The sequence below is a fragment of the Callospermophilus lateralis genome, chromosome 2, assembly GCF_048772815.1.
Source record: "Callospermophilus lateralis isolate mCalLat2 chromosome 2, mCalLat2.hap1, whole genome shotgun sequence".
In the NCBI taxonomy this organism is placed as follows: Eukaryota; Metazoa; Chordata; class Mammalia; order Rodentia; family Sciuridae; genus Callospermophilus; species Callospermophilus lateralis.
Genome location: NC_135306.1, coordinates 69,752,258 through 69,776,407, shown reverse-complemented (window position 1 = coordinate 69,776,407; position 24,150 = coordinate 69,752,258). Strand labels below are relative to the sequence as shown.

At 38.0% G+C, this 24,150-nt stretch overlaps 1 protein-coding gene across 21 annotated transcripts in view; it reads left to right on the top strand.

Moving 5' to 3' along the window:
- Trpm3 (transient receptor potential cation channel subfamily M member 3) overlaps positions 1-24,150 on the top strand; it is a 788,425-nt gene that overhangs the window by 505,096 nt on the left and 259,179 nt on the right. For all 21 annotated transcript variants that reach the window (XM_077108674.1, XM_077108668.1, XM_077108665.1 and 18 more), the window contains exons 2-3: positions 16,323-16,402; positions 17,730-17,934. In XM_077108674.1, the coding sequence (XP_076964789.1) occupies positions 16,323-16,402; positions 17,730-17,934 (285 nt within the window). The remainder of the gene's footprint in view (positions 1-16,322; positions 16,403-17,729; positions 17,935-24,150) is intronic.

The window sequence follows — 24,150 nt, the reverse complement described above, 5'->3', positions numbered from 1 at the left end:
GAAAACATAATTAATGGGAAATTATGCTATTTAACAAATGACTGAATTTAAATAATGAAATCTACTGACATTTAGAAAATAATTTATGTATCTTCAAAATACCATTTTATAATCCAGAGCCTTCCTAAATTCTTTGCTTTAGACCATGAAATACTAATTTTAAGTCCCAGAAATTCAAGAATGATGGTAGGGACCCATTATCCTTCAAATGTGCTAATAAGCTGTAACGCCAACAAAAAGAAAAGTGGAATATTTGATATAAAAATATGTATTTTATGTATATGTGTAATTTTCTTTTTTCTTCAGTGTTTACTAGCACTGTTATATCTGTATCGTAGAATTGGCAAACAAAATTTGTATGTCTACCAACAGAAAAAAAGTATGAGCATGTGTGTGCTCACAACAACCAGTCTTGTGATCATTGTAATCACTTTGTCAATTCAGAACAATAATTTAATATTGACAGTTACATTTGCTAAATATTTTAAGGCTTGATGGTTCTATTTGTGCAGAACATGTTAGGAAAATAGAGGAAGAGCAAGATGTTCCATGAATGAATATCTTATAGAATGTTCCACCCACAGTTGTGGGATCTGTGACTGATGACTTATACTACTCATCATTCTTCTTTATGACTAATATTATTGATTATTTTAACAAATGTGTATTGAGCTTCTTCCAGGTGCCAGGCACTGGGGGTTAGAAGAGAGGGTAAAAAGGTTAAAAGATATAGTCCCTGCCCCATATGAGTTGAGATAGGAATTTAAGGATAGAGGATAAATAGATATTACTTAACAAGATAGAAAGTGTAAATGGGCAGGAAAAAGAAGAACACTTTCTGTTATAAAGATGAGGAGAAGGAAACAAATTAAACTAAATCTTAGATAGCAGGGAGTATGAGAACCGTAATTAAATTGAAACCATCTCTCTAAAGTTATGGAAATAGGGAAAGACGTGTTATTTAATTCAATGAAATGCAAGAAAAATTCTTTCACTGCGTACCTTCTGCTACCAGCACCAACAGTGTGTCAGGCCCAAACACCTCTCCTGGCCTAAATTATTTCTTCCTTGTTCTGAAGCCTCTGGCATATGTCTCCACTTCTGTCACTTAAGCTGTTCTGCATGCCTGTGTTCTGCTTTCTAGGTGAATGACATTGAACCAGTAGTTTATCCTCTACTGCCTCAGTGTCCTTTCCTGTAAAATGTGCAGAATAAAACCACTTACTTTACAGGATTTTGATGAGGTTCAAATTAGTTGTGAAAATAGTAGACCACTGTATGGTGTACTGTAAGAGCTATAAAACTGTTTATTATTGTTGCTAATATTGTTACTATAGTCTTTACTGTACCTGATTTCCCTCCAGAACAGTATTGTTCCAATTTTAATGTCAAAGAATTACCTAGGGATTGTATCAACATGCAGATGCAATTCTAGTAGATCTAGGGAGGCCTGAGTTCTGCATTTTTAACAATGTCCTAGCTGCTGCTGATGCTGCTGGGCCACGGACTATAGGCTCATAAGTGCCTTGTAGGCCAAGAACTGGTGCTTGTGAATGATGAAAGTACGAACACTGGAGAGTAAACATGTAGAAACTTCCAGAGCCATTTACCATCTTCATAAAATCCAAGTGCATGATCCAAGTGACATTTCAAAAAACTTATTTTATAGTGGATTGAAAAAATTTTAAATGTTCTTTCACTAAAAATCATTTGAGAAGGATTCTTCTAAAACACAGTCAACTTAAAGCAGATACAAGGACTTTTGTAGAGTTTTGTATGTTTTTAGAAACTAAGAGAGCTTTGTATAGGTTGATGTTCAGTGGGTATTTTTGAATATGTGAGTACAGCTCTAATCATTCCATTTTCAAGTTCTCCTTGTAATACCTAACATCAGAGCTTCATGTAACATCAACTTTAGTGAAGTATGCCTCATTAACAAGTCCACAGCTAACTTTCTGTTTATATTTTCTTCTCAATGATCGCCTAAAGACTTTTGCATTGGAACTGTAAGAGCAGCAAGGTGTTTTCTGTGTCTGGTTCTCTCTTGTGAGATATTAGATTTACGTATTTGTAGAAATACAAGTTCACTTTCATAATAATTCACTTTCAAATAACTAACATTGGGACCATAAGCAGGAAAAGATCTATATAAATATGTGCATTAATAAAAAATACCATGTTTGATCCTAGTATGTTCTCAAAATCAAGTCATTACTTAATAATGTACATATTATTGTATCCTGTGGTAATCAAAGAAAAAATAAATGGAAAAAATAACTGTTTAGACAAAATAAATATTATAAGAGGGTCACCAAGCCCTATAGTATATTTTGAGCCTTTCCCAGTGGTGACAGTTTTAAAGAATGGTCATAAATAGTGTTTTAATGTAGAAAGCATGCCAGAGTCAGGAGTGTCATGGGGTGGAGAAGAGGCAGTTTTCCCTGTGCAGTTATGTTACCAGCTAGAAACGAGGTATAATTTACCAGGAAGAAGTTAGTGTTCTACTAAATATTGGAGGAGGGACCTAAGATCTCTTGCAAACTTAAGGTCTTAGGTCTTCATGATTTTTCTAACAGATCTAAAAAGACCTAAGACCTAAGAGATCTTACATCTTCATGATTCTCCAATGATGAACGACTTTACCTTACTTTCAAAATACTTTCACACTTACCCCTCTTATGCCGAGTGACCCTCTTTTTTTTAAACTAACTTTTTTTTACTTGTTCTAAATAGTTATACATGACAGTAGAATGCATTTGACACATCATACATAAATGGAATATAACTTCTCATTCTTCTGATTATACATGATGTAGAATTACACTGGTCGTCTACTCATATATGTATTTAGGGCCATAATGTCTGATTCATTCTACTATCCTTCCTACTTCCATCCCCCATCCCCTCCCTTCACTCTTCTCAAATACAAAATTCCTCTATTCTTCCCTACCCTCCTTCTTATTGTGAATTAGCATCCACATATCGGAGTAAACATTTGGCCTTTGGTTCTTGGGGATTGGCTTATTTTGCTTAGAGTGATATTCTCCAGCTCCATTCATTTACCAGCAAATGCCATAATCTCATTCTTCTTTAAGGCTGAGTAATATTCTGTTGTGTATATATACCACATTTTCTTTATCCATTCATCTGTTGAAGGGTACCTAGGTTGGTTCCATAGTTTAGCTATTGGGAATTGAGCTGCTGTAAACATTGATGTGCCTACATCACTGTAGTATGCTGATTTTAAGTCATTTGGGTATAATCCAAGGAGTAGGATAGCTGGGTCAAATGGTGGTTCCATTCCAGTTTTTCTGAGGAATCTCCATACTGCTTTCCATGGTGGTTGCACCAATTTTCAGTCTCACCAGCAATGTATGAGTGTGCCTTTCCCCCCACATCCTCAATAACATTTATTATTGCTTATATTCTAGAAAATTGCCATTATTAAAATAAATCACATTATCAAATGAAACAATTCTATAGGGAATTTTTAGCTCCCTGAAAGGAGGTGATTCTTCAGTTATTACTTCAAAAATGTGGATTTGAAATATCAAATTGCCCATGGATTCTCCCTACCTCTGCCCCCTACCCCAGGTCATGAAAATTATTTGTATTCCTTCAGAAAGCAGTATTCAAATTAAAGACTAACTTATAGCATGATAAGTTTTACTCTTATGTGTTTTTATTCAGAAAAGTTGGGAATTTGAAGAAAGTCAGTGTGACTGGATGTAGCGAGCAGGGTCAGCCGGGCATAGAAGAGTTTGGACAAGTGAGCTGGGCTGTGACTGTAGAAGGCCTGTGAGACCCGCTGGCTAAGGAATCTGGGTTTGTCCTAAAGGAAAAAAAGAAATCATTGAGTGATCTAGGATGGAGGAGATGAAATGCCTTGAACCAAATCATCGTTTTGAAGGATCACTAGGAAAACTGTTTCATATGATACTTGTAATGATGGACCCCTGACCTGCATTTAACAAAGTCCATAGAACTGTACAGCATAATGAACCTTAATTTATCCTATGAAATTTAGTGAAGAATATTGCAACAACATAGCAGTAATATAGCAATTTCTCAGGCGCAACAAATATACTGTACCAGTGTGAGGTGGTCAATAAGGGAAAGTGTAGGGGAGGGAGTGAGGGGGTATATTAGAACTCTCCATACTTGCTGTTCAATTTCTCTATAAAACTGAAACTGCTCTAAAAATCTATTAATTAAGTAGTGGGGGAAGATGACTCATTGCTGGGTGAAGAATGGATTGGGGAATCAATTAAGAAACCAACACACTATTCTTTTTAAAATTAGCATAGCTTCTCTCAGAAGAATCTTGCTATCAGAAATTCATTTTGGCATCCAAATTTCAGAGATTGGAACTCTGGAGTACAGGAGTGAGGTTGTCAGAAAACAGGACAGAAGAAATTGCGATGTCATCAGTGGAACACAAATTGGAGACTGTCTATATTTTTTGTGCCACCTATTAAAATTCTTTACAACTGCTTTTGAATTCATGTTCATTCTATGTGCATCAAATTCAAACTAATATATTTAGAAAAAAAGCTAATAATATATGGTCTAGTCTCTTCTAGGACCTTAAGTCTTCCAAAGAGATTTTTATGTTAATGTATAAGGTAAGAGAAAATCAATAAGACACAACACCGGTAATGAATATTAAGGAAAGATACTGATGGTTATTTTTGAGCTAGACCTATAACCTTGAACAACCTTAAAAAGTGTCACATTAGAACAACATCACCAATGGTTGAATGGCTTTATTTTCTACCTAACAATCTAGTAACTTGACAGAGAAAGATGACTATCAGACAAAAACACATTTATGCTGCATTAACTTAATACCTAGTAGTTTTTCATTTCCAAAGATAATAGGAATAGCTTTGCATTTATACTGCTGGATCTGTCTGCTTGCAAGTTGCTTCCGATGATACAAATGAGATTGATTTGTTTTCAGTTCCTCCACTTAAATAATTCTCAGTTGTTAGATTAAAAAAACCCTACAAATCCTGGGCAGTCTGCATATTTTGATCTGATTGATGACATTGAGATTTGATTTATTTGGTAAGGGGTAAGGACATTTTATTTATTTGGTAGGGATAAGAGCAAGAGAACACCAGGTTCTGGTCTTGAAATTCTCTCAATGACAGAACAATAAATGCTATATTATTGCTTGATCATAATAATGTCTTAACATTTGAAATCTTACTGAAACAGAATTAGAATTTAACACATGTGCTGAATTGCTCAGCCAGGGGCATTCTTAAGAATGGTTGGAGCCTGGTGAGAATTCTTTGAGGGATTATTTGTTAGTTCAAATCTCCTTATGTACTTTGTGCCCCATAGACATAAAACCTTGTGCTCTGCAACATTTTTATTTGCTTCGTTATGAAAAGAACAACAGCTCCATGAATTTGTAAAGATTTCTTAAATCCCTTATTTTCAAAAACCTCTACACATATTTTGTGCACATTAATAAGAGACTAACAATAAAGCTGTGCGCTTCTGATTCCCAGGATCATCTATTCCGGGAGCTACAGCTAACCATGAGGATCACCAAGGTTAAGTCACTGGCTTCCAAGGTCATGCGCCTAGTTGTCAACTTGTCATGGCTAGGTTATATATCTTGAGACTCTTAATCCGTTATGCTTTTACCATACTGCCTTACTATTGCTTTGAATGGATAAAGAAAAGGGGAATTTCAGAAATGAAACCTTTCAACCAAATTTAAGTCAGCACATTGCAAAGATAAAGACCTGATTTTAGATTTGAAATCACTCATTGATTAAAATAAAGCAGCACCCAAAATACTTTTAGATATTTATGACTGATGATAAAATAAAAATCTATGCACACATAGGAAAGCAGAGGGCGGGGCAGTGTATCCTCAGTAGTCAATACTATTGTGGCTATTTATCCATTCTCACCCACTACTTTTCTCAGCATCTTCATCTTTTCAGGGCAAACGAGTTAAACAACATTAATGTTGTTTAATGTTAAAAAACATTAAAAGCAGCCTCTAAATCTGACATAACTTGTCATATAAATTCCATGTTTCTACCTAACACAAACCATTCCAATTTAATGAGTCAGCACATTTGGGGTCTCCTAACAAAATCAGAATGGTGCAGGGATGAGTGGTGAAAGCTAAACAGAATTAAGGACTGAAAGGTGGACATTGTGTTGCTCCAGCTCTGCATTTACTTGATGGAGAACAAAGTTATAGTTCCCACTGGCTCTGACTCCATGAATATAAAAATCCCTCCCAGTCACTAGGTATGGGCTGACATTGTCATAGTGGTACTGCTTTCTAACAAACGAGCTGTCATCTTAAAGCTCTTGGCCCTTGAGGGCGATGTCTAACCTCAATCTCTTGCACTTTTTGATCATAATCTTGTCTTTCATTTTCTCCTTCTGAGGGTAAAGTTTATCCTATTACTATACTTCTATGATGTACTCTAGTCTCACAGGACTGGCACTACTGTTATTTCTAGTTTTATTTTATTTTATTTATTTATTTTTGCTCTCCAAAGGCAACAAATCCCCTAAGTGGATGTGTGTTGCATATAAGTTTTAAGACACTGTGTACAGAAATAGCCGTTATGTTGAAACTGACTTAATCCTTGACCATATATAGGATACTTTTGAAGTAGAGGCCTCCATCCTCTGATTTGAGCACCATTAATTTCCAACCATAAATAGTTTATCCCCCAAAGGTGAATTCTAAGAATGAAGAATTGAAAATCCCCTAGAAATGGTGATTAAAAATAGGAGAGGGAAGGAAGTAAGTCTTCCAGGTGAGGCTGCCAAGCTCTAGGTATTTCACAACAGACATAGAATCCAGTGTCTGTGCAGTGGGAATCATATATATATATATATATATATATATATATATATATATATATATTTCATTTTCTCCTATAATATATATATATATATATATATATATATATATATATATATATATAATATAATTATAATACACATGACTTTTCCCCCGTGAGAGTGTGAACAAGGTTTTGAAGTGGAACGTAAGTTATAATGTAACATAAGTTATAAGTTATAATGTTTACCCTGGAAGTGGCCAGCCAGGCCTCTCAAGAAACATAATGTTTTATGCAGAGTTTTGAGAAACAGAGTCATTTACCAAGTGCAGAGGGAAGAAGCTAGCATTTCAGGTGAAGGGACAGCATTTTCAAAGATTGAGAAGTATGGAACATCATGGGGCATCAGGGGCACAAGCAGTAATTTGGTTTGCTGCGGCATAATGTATGTGAAGGTCTGTAGGGAAACTGGGAGATTTGAATAAGATCCTTTCAGAGTCAGATCCTGAAGGACTTCAGTGCTCAGTTGATGCTCATGCTAGAGCTGGGGAGCTATCAAAGGATATTGATATGAGGATGGCATAATCAATTGTTTCAGAAAAAAACATGCTGGTGTATGGCTCAAGAGGTGGCTGGCTTTGTCCTAGCCCTCAGCATTGTTTACTCTGGGTCAATGGCAACTCAAACATTAGAGTACACCGTGCATTTATTTTCATGTATTAAAATAAGAAATAAGAAAAGGACACGTAAAAATGGTCTGGCTCTCTGTTGCTTTAATTTCCTCTTTTTTGACATCATAATGATCTTTCTCTTTTCTAAAAATCATTTTTACTCGGACTTATTAAATGTTTTTGCTGAGTTCATCTTTTCACAACACCAAGGAGGAGAAATTATAGCTTTTAGCAACAGTGTTTGTTGAATCACAGGTATAACCATCCCTTGTATACCATATACGACTATAAACCCAAATATTAAAAGAAAAAAATCCATCTATGTACCATTTTAAAATTCCCCATTAGGAAACACTGGTCCATTACATACCATCATCTTCCAGGGGAATAACTGCTTCTCCAAGAAATCAAATGGTTTGCTTCAGTGTGTGCTGACCGCATGCCACACTGATAGGTGCGGGGCAACATCAGCAACTAAACAAACCACTGCCCTCAGGAACTTATCTTCTAGTAGAGGACATAGAGACACAAGTACACACAAAGGTGTTGCACAACACCAGGTAAGGTGAAGGGCTACAAGAAAAACAGAAAGTTCTGGCGACAGACAAGATGTACCGGTGATTAGGATGGTCACCAAAGACTTTTAAGCTGCCTAGATGTGTAGAGGGAGGGAATAGTGGGATATCTAAAGGTGGAGTTGTCCATGTAGGAGGGACAACAGGAGCAAAGGAGACTCTGCCTGTGCACTTGAAGAAAAGCAGTAAAATTAAGTTGCCAGGAAAGTCTGGATTTTAGGAATCATTACCACCCTACCTGGACCCCTTTATTCTACACCGGGGTGTACTAGCACACACCAGTTACAGCCCATTTCCTATTTTTGTTTTTGTGATTCTACAGATTGAACCCAGGAGTGCTCTACTACTGAATTACACCTGCAGTTATTTTATTTTACTTTATGACAGAGTTTTCCTAAGTTGCAGAGGCTGGCCTCAAACTTGTGATCCTCCCTCAGCCTCCTGAGTAGCGAAAATTATAGGCCTGTGCCGCTGGGCCTGGGCATAGCCCTGCCTCCTGTTTTATTGAAACAAAGCCATACTCACTGTGAGTCTGTTGTCTGCAACTACTTTTACACCACAGTGACAGCCAAGTACTATAGCAGAGACCTCATGGTCTCCAAACAGCCTAGCATACATACCATCTGGCTCTTTGCAGATGCCATTTACTGACCTCTTCTATCATGCTATTTTGCTGCTATTATCAAATGTAGGCATCACAGAAAACAAATGCTTTGGATATTATTATTATAATGAAATATGTGTTTTCCATGTCAAAATCTACTTTCTGCTGGTAGAAAATCTGATTTAACTTTTACAAAATTGTGTCGTGTACCATAGAATAATATTAGTACATTCTCTTCAAGTGTAATGTTTCAGTGATGAATTGGGAGAATAAGTTATTCTGCCTTGCACAGAGAAAGGAGTGAAGAATAACCACAGTTAGCCACATGCTTTGTGGTTTTTCTCTTGTTAATATTCAAATTATATTCTCTCTAAATTACCTCTGTAGCAGGCCGGTAATACCCCCTTTGGGGAGCAGCATTGTTGGGTGATACACAAGACTTTTAAAAGATCCATATGCACAGTGTGGCCCAGAGCTTCGAGTCTCTTCGGAACTAATTACTTGCTTAAATCAAAGGGTCCTGGGGATGAGCTGCTACTCATATGAATTGTTTCTGTGCTGACTCACCTGGGGCTTCCTTCGGTACTAACACCAGTCGTCCAGGATACTCCTAGCAATACTTTTGTCTTTGGTGTAAACTTTGTGGAAGGCACATCATATTTTATTTCCTGTTGAATATGTATTTCTCTTTAGGAAGGAAAAAGAAAGAAATGCAAACAAACAGCAAAACAAGTAAGACTAGAAAGAATGGGGGTAAATATATATATATATGGACAATATTTAAAAGACTCAGTATCATGGGATTGATCTCCAGAGTTGAATAAAAGGAAGGCTGAAGCAGTCTCTAGTGAAGAAGAAAGCTGAAGGGCTGAGTTGTTGGGCCGTTTCTTATATTAGGAAGATTATCTGCGACCAACTTATTAAGTCTCACAGGCCCAGAGCAGCCACACTGCAGCCTGCCCGCTCAGTGGGCCTTCCAGGCCTCCGCCTGGCCCCATGCCTCTGCCTTCCCTTTCCTTCCCCTTCCTTCTTCCCTCCTCCCCCCTTCTTTCTCTCTTGCTCCAGAACATTCACCCTTCACATTATAAAACTTTCCTTTCCAAATCATCCCCACTGAGCCTTCAGTCTCCACAGACTTCTTCCTCCTCAGTCACTTCCAGAGCGACTCTTCCCCAATAACCTCCTTTCTACTAACTTAATATAGAACTTGACAGTTGGAAAAAATAGATTTTCTGAATACACAAACTATAGCATTCTGAGTACCTACCCAGACATAATGACAGGGGTAAACTGGAAAATATGGGAAAGCAAAAGAATAAAGTAACAACTTACAATGTTTTCTACCTATCATCTCTATTTAAAGTGTATAGCTTTTTGCACTATTTTATGGCCTAGTTTTCTTATATAAAGCAAAAATATTTCTCTTTGTAACTAAGGAGTCTTCTAAACCCTGATTGTGATCACAAATGGCACAATTCATATTAATTAGTCTCCTGCTGATGGACTTGTCTCTGGTTCTTCTTCATTGTAAGCAATGCTGCAGGGAACATCTTCATGTGCTCACACCTCTAGTGACTGCCTGGGAACAGATGCTTAGAAGTATTACAGGTGCACAGAGGAGAGGGTGTGTATGCTGGCTATAGCCAGTTCCTGAGGACAGGCAAAGGTATTTGTTCTCTCCATGTGTTTAATGCTGAAGCTTGGTCCAAATTTTCATTTGAGTCTCGCTTAACATAATGTTTTTTAGTTGAAAATCACTAGGCAGTTTATTGTCCCTTGTCCTTGGGGAAACCTTGGTGAGAGACCAGAAAATGTGAGAGTTTGATGATCAATCCTGAAAAGAGCAGAGAGGTAAGAAGATGATCCAGGACCTAATTCTTGTATGAAGTAAATCATTCACTTACCATTATTGCTCTTATTCAATGTGGACATGACACATAATAGTCACTTTGATACAAGATTGTAGAAAAATGAAAATCAGACCTTTACTGCCTGTACAGATTTACAGGTGAAGAGTGCCACCTCTCAACTCTAGCCTCTGTTCATGCAAGAGTCAGTCTTTAGAGAGGCAGTGCTCATATCTTCCCTTTTCAAAAAGCATTTTTGCCTTGTTGAAATGTGAACTCTTTTCTCCCCTGATGTATTCACTTATCTGGTTAAGAAGAACTCCTATTGTCTAAAAAATTCACTCCTGGATGGTATTTGAAAGAGCCATTTCTGTGTGAGTGAATACCAGCTGGAATCTCACAGTGGAGCCACCCCAGATAAACACATCATGGGGTCACCACTTTCCATCTGCATCCACGAGCTGTAGAGGCCACAGGTCATCATTTTTAATAAGGAAATAGAGTGTAGGTTTCTAATCATACACTTGCAGCTGTCGGGAGGGGTAGCAGAATGAGAAGTAGGATCAGGCAAGTTTTACCATTGACATTTGAAAAGTTTTGTGGAAAGTCCCCGGCAAACTCCAATTTTATTCTATTTGGGCTCATGTTTAGGGACCAAAATATCCTTTTGAAATACTCTTGAGTTTTTTTGCAGTTTCTCTTTAAAGAAATGCTATCATTCCATTCTTTGCAGCTGGGGGAACAATGCCGCTTGTGTGTTCAAACCACATGGAGCATTAACACACTCTTTCTTCAGAAGGATTTGCTTTCCAAAGTTGAACTTTCCGAACTCAGAACACCTTATCACACTTTCACAAGCTTTCTCTCTGAAAATGGAAAAAAGAAAAGGGGTTGGGGGGGGGGAGCCTGTTAGGACTTGTGCCAGTTAAATCCGATCTCTCCGGGGATTTGTTTTTCTTCTGGCGTCAGATTAGATGTTCACATCAAGCAGTGTTTGGAGGACTGCAAGGGAATGTCCATGGGATTCTTAGTGAGGATAATCCTGAAGCAGCGGCACATTCCAAGGGGCTAATCTGCCCAAGTTCATTGCTTACTTGAAACGTCTCTTGGGGGAAGAGCCTGGCAAGTGACTTTTTTTTCAGTGGGCGGTCATAAGAGCATTATTAACGGGATGACCAGCCCCAGCCACAGCAAAATGAAAGCAACAGGAGCCGCTCCAGGGACTGCCGTTGCCACCAGCCAGAGTCAGTGCACAGGTAAAATGACTTCAGCTTAACTTTTCTCTTGTTTAACTTCTCAGCATTGGAGCTGGGGACCTAGAGAAAGATCAAATAGACAACCAGAGAGTTGTTGAGGGAAAGCAAAAGGTGCAAATGGACATATGTGTTCAGTCCCTTTGGGTCTTGGTATTTTGCTATAATCAAGACAGAGTGTCTATTTGAAATAGAAAAATATGAACATGGGGAGTGTGGTAAAGTCTTCCTTGTAATTTGTTTCTATAAAGTTAATGTACTTAAAAAAAAAAAAACTTGCAATTACTGGTCTGGGTTATTGTCCCTCTATATTGCTCTGCTAAAAAAAAAATGATTGCAATTGCTTTCTGATGGGTTTCATACATTCCCTGTGTGTGTTCTCATAAACTACTCCCTCGCAGAAAAGGTCTGGTTTGTAGCTAGCCAGGACTGCACATAAAGAAGATTCAAACTAGTCTAAAGTTGGGGTCTAAAGTTGTTGGCAGAGCCTTTGTGAAACAATTGAAACTTGCTTAAATGAAATTATTCAAGTTTTCTTCTTCTTTTTTTTAAGGCAATATTTACAACCTTCTTGTTTGGGTTTTGATCATTTTGATGCTTTATTGATTGCACACTTCGTTTTCAAAATTTGAACTTGCTTTATTCTCTGAGGGTAATTATACTGTGTTCAAAAATGTGAATGTTCTCATTTTTGTTCTGAATAAGATGTCCTTTAATTATTAGCCTTTGAAAAACACTTCCCTATAACACATCACACATGACTGATAATGCAGAAAGACAAGAAGAAAATAGCCCTTCACAAACTCAGCCTTGGTTATGTGACCATTCTACCTCTGGAAAAGAATGTACAAAAGTGATTTTTCTGAGAGTTGATAGAAGCCATCTTTTCTAAGAGAACCTGAGCCCTGCAAAGCATATTAAAGGAAAAGATGTTCAGACAAACTAGCCATTGATGTCTTGCATTAGAAGAGAATTACAAGGTCAGTTAGAAACACAGTGTGTCAAAATTATTTCATACCTTCTAACAACTAGGATAATCATTGTGGCTAACTTTAGTTGAATGTTGAAGGAAAGTATAAAACTTCACACAGAATAGTTTAAAGCCTTTGAACAAAAGAAAGGGAATTAGTTTAGGGAACAAGTTTAACTATGATCATACATCAAATACATTCTCTCCAAGAAAATAATTTTAAAAATCTAGTATCTGTCCACATTAAAGACCTGAATAAAAGCACAATAAAGCAAAGCCCATTACAGAGCATGCTAAATTAAGCATGATGTTTTGTAGAATTCCTAATTCATGTGTTACACATGCATTCTTTCTATTATGCATTATACTGTTCTCAAAAACAGAGAATTCAATCTAATTATGAATGATGAGACGAGATTTACCTTCTGTTTCTCTTTTTCCCCCACCCACACACCTCAGTTGTCTGTGCCTTGGCAAGAGAAATTATTAATCAACTAGTTAAAAGAAATAGAAATTAATATTTAGTCCTTTTGCTAACATTGAGGTAACTTTTTACCTTTGAAAGGTAATTAATTTGCTAAACTGAACACAAGGGAAGTTATTGTATGCTGAAAGACAAGTGGGAGTCCATACTAGTAAATCTGACCCGATGCCATCTTACTTAAATTTCCAGTACTTTTCAATGAAACTGGGATCTGTAAGTGAAAAGAGTAATGAAGGTGTCCTTGAAAAGACTAATCTACTTGCTGTGGTCCCCCAGATTCTCCATTAGAAAGTCCCGTTATGATTTCATATCTTTCCCATAGCTGTGATAACGGCCTCCCTGCTTCTACTTCTTTCTCATATTCTGAGCTCTTCCTAATGTCCCTCCCCACCTCCTTTATCCCCAGGGAGAGAGGAAGAACAGATAACATTGAGGTTGGGGAGTGGGGAGTGAGAATGTGAAAGGAGCATGCCTGAGCTGGTCCTAGACAGGCCTCCAGCGTCCAGCCTTCTCCAAATACCAAGGGACTCCCAGGCATGCCCAGATGGCACTGCCACATCAAGGATGTTTAATATCAACAATATCGCACTTGGAGAGGCAGTTTAGCAGAATCGGTGATAGTGAACTCTGGAATCAGGCTGCTCAAGTTCAAACACTGACTCTCAAACTCTGCTGTATCTCATCACCTGAGATTCTTCATTGGTATAATTGTAGCATTTCCCTCAAAAAGTGGTTCTGAGGATCTGTGTACATAGTGCATATGTGGCACAATGCCAAGCACATAATGAGTCCTTCACAAATATTGGCTATTGTTATTACCTATTGAGCTCCTCCTATGTGCCAAGGGTTTTATCTGATTATCCCAAAACTTCCAGAGTAATTATGATGAACTACATGTTATGAAAGAGACTCAGAGAAGTAACTTTTTTACATGCCTCATTAATGACCAGTCAGAGACTGTATGAGCCCCAACACAAGAGAAGCTCAATATAGATCATTGCTATAGGATTTCAAACTATCCTCATCTGCGTTTTCAGTAACAGAATCAACCGAGGACCATTCCCTCTTCTTGAAGGGAAAGCATGGTATTCCTAAAATAATGACAGCAACTTTGAACATCAGTATTACCATTGTGCCCATTTTATAGTTGAGGAAAACTGAGAAACAAAGAACTCATCTGACTTTCTCCATGACACGGAGTCCCACTCATGCCAGTTTTTCTAACTGCAAACTCCACATTCTACCCATGATACTGCTTTTCCGACTTCTTCTCAAGGCACTCTCTGAAATTCCCAGATGCTCCCCAAAAAGATTTTTCTAAAGGCTGGCCAAAGTGGACCATAAAAAGAAAAAAGAAGTACATTCTCCATTTTCTGTTCCCTGAGGTGTAGGGAAAGTGGGTTTCAAATATCCAGTGAGGAGCATTTCACCATCTTTCTGCCAAGAGATATTATCAACAAAAGTATTCAATGTCTAGGGAAAATCATGGCCTTTACAAAAAAGCTTGCAAGCTTCTTTTGTAAAGATTAAGACTAGCTATCTTTGCTGCTAAGCTCATTCCTGTTGCAAAGATGTCACCATTAACTTTTCCTACATGTTTGGGAAGAAAAATCTTTGAGAATATTTTCTTTTATGTCTAGCTGACTGAAAAAAAAAAAACTGCAAATGTTACCCTTTGCAGCATGAGGGTGCAGGGGTCCATCTGGACCTGTGGCTATCTGAAGCATTGTGGGGCTCTTTTTCATGCAGACAATGCATGAATATCCAGGAATTATGTGACCCCATTGTCAACATCACTGAAACAGGATGCAGTTGCTTTGTGGCCCCCAGAGATCCGTATATTGCCACTTGTAAAATGTGCATTGTCAGAACTGTTAAAAAACCACCACTGTCAGTGTTACGTGCTTGCATAGGCCTCCATTATATGAGATCAAGGGGTTAAGGGCAAACCAGAACCCAGCACAGTTTCTATACAGATGTTTGAGTTGCCATTGGCTTCAAGACTGATTACATCCAACAAACAGGGGCCCATAACAGTTAACACCAGTGATTGAGACAGTTCAAGTAAACAGCTCAATTTTGCCTTAACCCTGTATATTTTAAGAGTATGAATTTAGAACTGATACTGGGTTAGAGAAAAGATAATAGCATATAGAAAGAACATTATGGGTTGTTCTAGCAACTTCCATCTTAAGTGCTTACGGAAGGAATCTTCCAAATAGCTTCTTGGACTTCATAGGAGACTTCTCTACCATTTCAAATGCTGGTAAAGAAAGGGGTTGAGGATGCAGGACGAACACTCTTCTTTGGAACAAAGATCCTACAGTTCGCCAGAACATCTTTTGTTCATCCGGGAACCCAATCGCAGGGGCAGGACATCTGGGTGCATAGTCTCAACAAAAGTTGTTTTTAGAAACTGTGCTTGCTGTGTATGTGTAGGGCATGTGGAATGGGGGTGAGGGGAGTCTGTCTTATTTTCTCCCCAAGACAATACCTGTGAAATCTGGGACTATAGTGAAGAACTTTATCTCCCTCCTCTTTTCATTTCCTTTTTTGCTTGTTTGTTTATATCTCAGAATTGCTAATTTGGATTTTAGAACAGCATGGTGATAGGTTGTGGCTGTTGAGGTATACAATTCCCTTGGCTATTTTCTTCTTTCCTTCTATAAGGAAAATCTAATGGAAGTATCATCCATGAAAACTTTATTTAGATGTATGTCTTCCTACCCTGAATATTCTCTCTCTGTAAGGTTACAAACATAATGTTCTATCTCTCCAGGTTCATTTTCTCAGCACATAGCTTTGTTTCTTTCCTTCAAAAACCATTAGTATTTTATACATGGTTCCATCACTACTATTTTTTTTTAACGCAGCTGTTCCCTTAACTCTCGATATTATAATGTTAACCAAATTAGTAGTCACTGGGCGGCACAGATTTTATTATATTCAGTGTTTATGTGTGAAACAACCACAGTTTCCATTTAGTTTATAATATACTAGTTTATTATGTGATTATGAAGTTTTGCTTTCTAGTCAAAAATACTTAAAGGTTATATTCATCCTCTCTCTCTCTTTCTTTCTTTCTCAGGCACAGAAATCCTGGATAGAAAGAGCATTTTATAAAAGAGAATGTGTTCACATCATACCCAGCACCAAAGACCCCCATAGGTAAATATATAATCTTATTGTCTCTAATGTATCAAGAATACCCATTGCAGGGGACGATGTCAAAGTAAATATCTTTTGTTGTAGTTGTTATTATTGCTGGACATTTTCAAAGCAATGGTGTGTGTGTGTGTGTGTATGCCCTATATAACATGCCATATTTACAGTTAATTCTGAATTTAAGAGCCTTCACAGAATAGCAGATGTACTGTTGCAGAAGGAACTAATCACTGTATATAACACTGAGCTATATATATTTTTGCTATGGTTACTGGTTCTTCCTTCTAAGCATTTTGTTAAAATGCTTAGTTCATATCAACATGCTCCACTCTAGTAAAAAAGATGCTTTAAAATTAAAAAAAAAAAAAATCCTAGCAAATTACTGATGTGTGACTGCAGAACTTTAGAATTCTTGGCACATTTTTTTTTTTTTGGTACTTCCTTACCTTCCTGAAGATCAACAGTATGTAAGGCAGAAAGCATTTGGAATAAAGTAGCACATCCATGTCTAAAATGCTTTTATGAGCTGGAAATGTAATAAAACTGTTTAAAGTATAGATCATGCCATCATAAAGATTCCTTTATAACCTTGAACAAATCACCTGACTTTCAAATATTTCATCATAGAATGGACGATGAATTGTTAGTGTTTAATAAATGGTAGTTTCATGTTATATCTATTAATACTAATAATTGTCACAGTGGTAGTAGTAGTGCATGAAGGACATTTTCATTGTCAGTGGAACAAATTTTAACTTTTCAAATATCTTATGAGTATTTTCTTCCTTGTTTCTTCAAGAACACTTAACTCTGCAAATTTTTATTCTTGGAATTGGATATTTGACAGCAAATGTCAATTGGGGAGAGAAGAGTTAGGTTGTGACTCACGTATAAGTGAGATTCCTCATTTAAATGTGCATGTTAAAATTCTTCCCTCAAAGCTCTTCAGTATTCTTCGTGTAATACTTGATAGCTGGGAGGAGCGAGAATTAGAAAAATTCTAGAGAACTTTTTTGTTCATAGATGTCTTATCCTAAACAATATGCCAGGTGGGAAAGGTGTGGCTGGAGAAGGCAGATGCATGTTGTAGCTTTTATCACTAAAGCAAAGTGGGGAAAGAAGAGGAAAAAAGGAGATATGTTTGTCATATAGAGCCAGAGTTTGCCATTTGTCTAATATAAGAATATAACATAAAATAATAATAATTCGGGGATTTTACCTAAGAATCGACTGAAATGGGTCAATATGAACTGCAGGTTTCTGCAGCAGTTGCTTATGTATTCTAATAGTGGCTCACACAAGGGGTTCACTTTAACCTCTTATGTTATAGGTGTTGCTGTGGGCGTCTAATAGGCCAGCATGTCGGACTCACTCCCAGTATCTCTGTGCTTCAGAATGAGAAAAATGAAAGTCGCCTCTCCCGAAATGACATCCAGTCTGAGAAGTGGTCCATCAGCAAACACACTCAGCTCAGCCCAACGGATGCTTTTGGGACCATTGAGTTCCAAGGAGGTGGCCATTCCAACAAAGCCATGGTAATCAAAAAGCAGCACTCCCCAGGGCAACCTCCTGCCCTGCAGAGGAATGGTGAAGCGCCTGAGATTTAGTCTTCTGGCTTCATCTCAGCCCTGCCTCTCTCTGGTGGGGCAACCTGCTCTAATTATCTTCTCTTGTAAGAGGGGAATTTTTTTCTCCCAGAATTTAGAAAAAATAATTAATATAAGATCAAGCATAGTGATTAATATTAATAATAAGACAGATATCTTTTTTTTTTGGTTGATCGACAGATATAGATTGTACATTTTAATGGAGTTTGGTGTGATATTTCCACAGCTGCATACAATACACACTGATCAAATTCAACCTCCTTTTAACCAACCCCCACATGTACACACTTCCCAACCTCTAAGCACTATTCATTAACCTCTTAATCACCTTTCTACAATCAGGTCGACATTTTTGAGTTTCCATGTGTGAGACAGAGAACATGCAGCACTTCTCTTTTTGTTTGGCTTATTTTCTATAGCTATCCACTGTTTATTATTTTTTGTATCTTATCTATTCCAAACTTTTTCTAAATCTTCCCCCCACCCCCACCCTTTGGTGGAAAATGTTACCTTTAGGTTTCTGTCTATTCTGCTACTAAAGTACCAGTTCTCACTATTCAAAGTAGACACAATCATATCAGCCTATTTCCTTCTGTGTCCTAATAGAGATCTTATCATCTCTACTGAAGGATCTTGTCATCTATACTGAATGCTTTTTGTCCAAGCAGCTGTGTTCAGTAAAGTTCTTAATAGAAAAGTTGCATATGAGAAGAACTTTTTAAAAGAAGTTTCAGAAAATATACAAATTTTACTTTTAACAGTTGTCACTTCTAAATTTCAGATCTCATCAAAGACCATTCCCTAACATGGCTGACAGATTCTGCAAGGCATAGAATACAGCATATGTTTTGAAAATTCTAGAAATAGTATAGTACAAGCTTGCCTCTGTTAAGAGTTGGCTTAGGGTGGAGTAGTTGGACGTGGTTTCTCTTAGGCAAGCCATAGAGCTTCTCAAGTTTGAAGAGAAAATTCTGCTGAGAGAAGCACACTACTAAATTCACTAAGAGTCCACTCACATGACTTTCAGTCTAAAAATGCAATGAGGCCACTTCCCACTTTTTTCTCCATCTCTTCCCTTCATTTTTCCTCATCCTCCTCTCCTCACTGCAATAATTATTTACCAAGAATGAGTAACTGAGCTATTCTCAGAGTTTTTCCTTAAGAAATTTAGTTTTGACCTATATAGTAAATCAAAGCCAATTTTTGAAATATATATTGGAAAGAAAATGATGCTATTGGTAACATCCAGCCAGGTTTGAGGGGAAAAAAAGGAGGTTAGTCTTATCCTATGTAGAAATAATTAAGGGAAATAGAGACTACCAACTTTCCCGCCCAATCATGGGATGTAGTTGCCTACACAAAATTACAAAGGGTCCCTAACTTACAACAGACTTTGTTCACGTTATGGAATTGAGCTTGTGGAATCATGCATCAAAAGTCAGGCAAGTTCTTCCTGTATGAAAAGTGTTGCTTATGATGAAAAGGCTCACTGAGCAATAATCATTGCAGAGAGGGACACCCAGTGACTTCACAGGTGCTTCAGTGGTACCTGAAAGCAATGCCATAAGCCCAGAAGGCACATGGGAAGCGTCTGGTCATCATCTCCATTGTTAATATTCAAGGTCAAATATGGACACAAATATGTTTGGAGGTAAGAGTGTTCCGCCAAGGTCAACATCTTGGAAAACCCATGATGATGCCATTGTCCAAAAATGTGTTGCTCTTTTGGGGACTGACTTCAGATAATTTATAGATCATAAAAGAATGGCAGTCTGTATTTTCTCCAAATGATAGTTTTGACAGAAAACTCAAGTACCTAAGAATTACAAGACATAGAGGTCAGTTATGAATAGCTTCTGCCAGTTTTTACAAGTCCAGTTTATTCTCTGAAAGTAAAGTTTGCCACCATAAAACTGTCTAAAAGAGTAGAATATTAGTTTAGTAGTGAAGAATGTAGATCTTGGATTTACATGGTTTAAATTTACCTCATAACCATCCCATAAATGCTGTGTAGCAGGGAGAAAGTTACTTAAGTTTTCTTGACCTCAATTATTTATTCTGTCATATAGACTGTTGATATTATCATAAACATTGAGATGACTTATGTAAAACATTGACACAGTATCAGACACATAAATACATGTAAAACTAATTTAGCTACTATTATTATTATCACTATCATTATTTGTCCCAGGCATTGAAAGAAATTGCAAAATCCCTCTGACTAATACTTTAAAGGATACTCATTTGGATGTATGTGTCCCAGTATATTATTTTTAGAAGGTCAAATTATAATTTTTCCGTTAATTTTTTTGCATAGGCACATGCCAGTAATCCCAGCAGCTGAGGAGGCTAAGGCAGGAGGATGGCAAGTTCAAAGTCAGCCTCAGTAAAAAGTGAGGTGCTAAGCAACCCAGTGAGACCCTGTCTCTAAGTAAAACACAAACTACGGTGCGGATGTGACTCAGTGGTCAAGTGCCCCTGAGTTCAATCTCCATTAAGCCCCTCCCCCCCACCCCAAAACGAAGTTCTGACTCATAGTCTACTTCCATGATGGATCATAAAATCGGAAGTAACGTTTCTTTTCAGCAATAGCCTGGCTCTATCATTCAGTGGTCAAGTGACTTTGTCCAGTTTATTTAGCTTCCCAGTGCAGTAGTTTCCTTATCTGTAAAATGGGGGTTGTCATTTCTACTTCCCAGGGCTGTCTCCAGGGTTAAATGAGTGAATACATATTCAGTGTGTAGAACATTACCTGATGTTTAAAGATAACTAAGCATTTGCAACTGTTAAAATTTACTGACTCTATCTAAAAGAAAAGCTTCATAATCAGTTAGAAGAAAATACACAGGCGGAGTTACTCCGGGGTAGACTACTTACCTGGGATGCAGAAGGCCATGAGTTTAATCCCCAGCACCACACACACACTCAAAGATGCATGATCTTGAAGTCAGGCAGAACTAGATATAAACTCTTATTCTTTCCCTGTCTCATTGGAAAGTCTTGGTTAAACAATTTAATTCAGTAGAGACTCAAGTTTTTGTGGGGTTTTTTTTTTTGTTGTTGTTGTTGTTGTTGTTGTTTTGTTTTGTTTTTAAATCTCTAAAACAGTCTTGGTTGCCTTATTTGGTGCTTATGAGAAGTAAAGAGAAAATAAAAACCAGATGGTATATAGGGCTAGTGCTCAAGATATTTGTGAAAATACTAACTGCTTATGAAAAACTAGTGATAGAGCAGTGAAACACCTTCATTTACTTCCTGGGAGTCCAAGGATGTGTTAGAGTATTTCCACAGGAGCAGTTGGTTGCATAAGTCAGCATTCTGATCTCTGTCCTCTGAACACCAGCACTGATTGACTGTCACTGGCAGGAAGCTAGCACTGTGAACACCATCCACCACTGACTGGAGATGAGGGGGTCTTTAGTCCCACATATATACTTTGACTGTCATATTCATCAATCTCCTGCATCCACTAATTCCAGCAAAATAGAGCCTGACTATGTCACCTGTATCCCCTCTGCTTTATTCCCTGAATCCCCCAACAATTAAACACCTGCTGTGGGTGTGCTGTTATAATGGACACAGCCCATCCCTCCTCATCATATAATATTCTTCTATGTAAGCTTCTTTACCTGTCCTGAAAATGTCCAATGAACTTGAGAGACTCTGAAAAAACTGAAGACTGAAAATCAAATGAGTTTATTAGAATACCCTTCAAAGTATTAATCAAAATACTTTGGCAATTCCTTTCAGAATCTGTAGTATATCATAATCATGAAAATAGCTAATAAAATCTATTGAATATCTACTATATTTCTGGCACTGTGCTTGGTACTTAGCTATGTTTTCTATGTTTTTGACAGGAATATTAGTCTACATGACAGAATAACATACTGAGGTCTTAAAGTATTTGTCTGGCTGGGCATGGTGGCACATATATGTAATCTCAGCAGGTCAGGAGGCTGAGGCAGGAGTGTCGTGAGTTTGGAGCTGGCCTTAGCAATTTAGAGAGGTTCTAAGCATCTCAGTAAGACCCTATCCCTATATAAAATATTTAAAAAGGGCTAGGAATGTGTCTCGGTGGTTAAGTGCCTCTGCCTGAGTTCAATCTACAGTACAAAAAAAAAGTATTTGTCCCATGTCATATAGCAAATATAGACTGTATGTATATTCTTACATTTAGCTTTGGAAGAAGAGTCTAAAGAGGATGATTGATCCTTCACCAGAAGAGTGAAGACATACAGATATCTGGGTTTGACAGCCCTCCTCAGGTTCCACCTGGTGCTCTAGAACCCAGAGCACACAGTGGTCACATTAGGCAAGGTCAGTTAATTAGTGGACACCAATGCAATGTGAAAATGTATGCTTGTGACAGGGAAAGGGGAATCAATCCCCTCTTCCTATGACTGGCAGCCCCAACTCTCAGTGGACTGGTGATCTCCACTCCCAAGGTCATTGCACCCTTACCTGAGATCGGCTCAGGATATGAAGTGGGTAAACTTCCCAGCAAGTTATCCAAGAAACTCATCATGGCCCTGCCCACCCAGGGCAGATGTTTCAGCACACAGGTCCAAACAGAGGCATCAAGGGAGCAAGAGCAGGACCACATAGTCCTAGCCCTTGTGGGCTCCTCTGTCCCATCAGACTTCACTTGCCAACCACAAATCCAAAGATAAAATCATGAAGAATTTCAAGATAGCAAGCCTAGAACCATGAGCCCCAAGCACTGCCCTTCTGAGCAGTGTGACTATCCTGATTGCACACCTCTGATGCTAATGGAGGTGAGGGTGGCCCAAGGAGGTCTCAGAGTAAGCACTACAAAGGCAGGTCTTTCTCTCTCAGTCTTGATCAACCAAATTAAGACCTGTTTTCTTTTTTAAAAAAATTTTATTTGCAGAGGGGTTACTCAGAGGCACTCAACCACTGAGCCACATCCTTAGCCCTTTTTTTGCATTTTATTTAGAGACAAAGTCTCACTGAGTTGCTTAGTACCTCACTGTTGCTGAGGCTGGCTTTGAACTCCCTATCTTCCTGCCTCAGGCTCCTGAGCCACTGGGATTACAGGCACGCCCCACCGCACTAAGATGGTTTTTCTTTTTATTACCGCTAAAAACATAACGTGTGAAAGCCCCAACTAGTCGCCCAGGCACAGATGAGCATTTTGTTCACTTTGACAACTTACCCTTAAATTATTCTGTTCTTCTGTCTCGACAAAGAAGTGGAGTAGTCTATAGGTCAGAGGTCCCATTTGAGGAGGCAGGCTAGTGGTTTGGTGCAGATCTGGACTTTCACCATCTCTCATTGTCTTAAGCAGTCCAGCTTGTGGTTTGGACAGAGGGGAATCAGTAAAAGCAGAACAGTCTTTACATGAGCAGGACGTTGTCAATTATTCACCAGGACTTCAATGAGACAGGCCAACTAACTTAATGAGCCTTTGGTCCCCGGCTTCTGACAAGCATGCTTGAAAGTTGAAATGATTTTTAACAAAGTGGCTGAAAAACTCTAGAGGCAGATTAACTTTCATTTAATTTTTAAAAATTAAGATGTAATATTAACTTTTTCCTTTAAAACATCCCAAGATGGAGCCTTGGGTCTTCAGTATTCCAAGGTGGTCTGGGTACAAACTGAGGCAGTTCAGGCAGAAGAAGTAGTTGGAGGGGAAGGGCTGGTTACTAAACTGTCACAGGTCATGTGAGAGCCATCTCTCTACTCAGGAATGGGTCATATCTGTCCTATCACAAACAGGACTGCAATATGTCACAGAACTTCAGCCACTAGATTTTAGAGGGCATAGATGCAGTGGTTCTCACTTGGAGACTCAGAATAACCCATGAGGTCATCACAAACGGCCAAGTTCAAGACTCAGTTCCAGAGTTTTGTTCATTAATCTAGGATGGAACCTGGTCCATAGGTTTTTGAACGTTACCAAGGTTATTTTGTTTAGCCAATATTGAAAAATACTAGTTAATCCTAGTCCCTGCATATCATTGATAAGGCAAATGAATCCTGGAGAACCTAAATTATTTTCCCCAGTGTCACACAATCATTTAGCAACCAAATTCTGAAACTCAGCCTCCCAAGGACTTCCTTTCAATTCTCTTTCTCTGACATGTAAGCCTGTAACCGATTATGATGGATATTTTG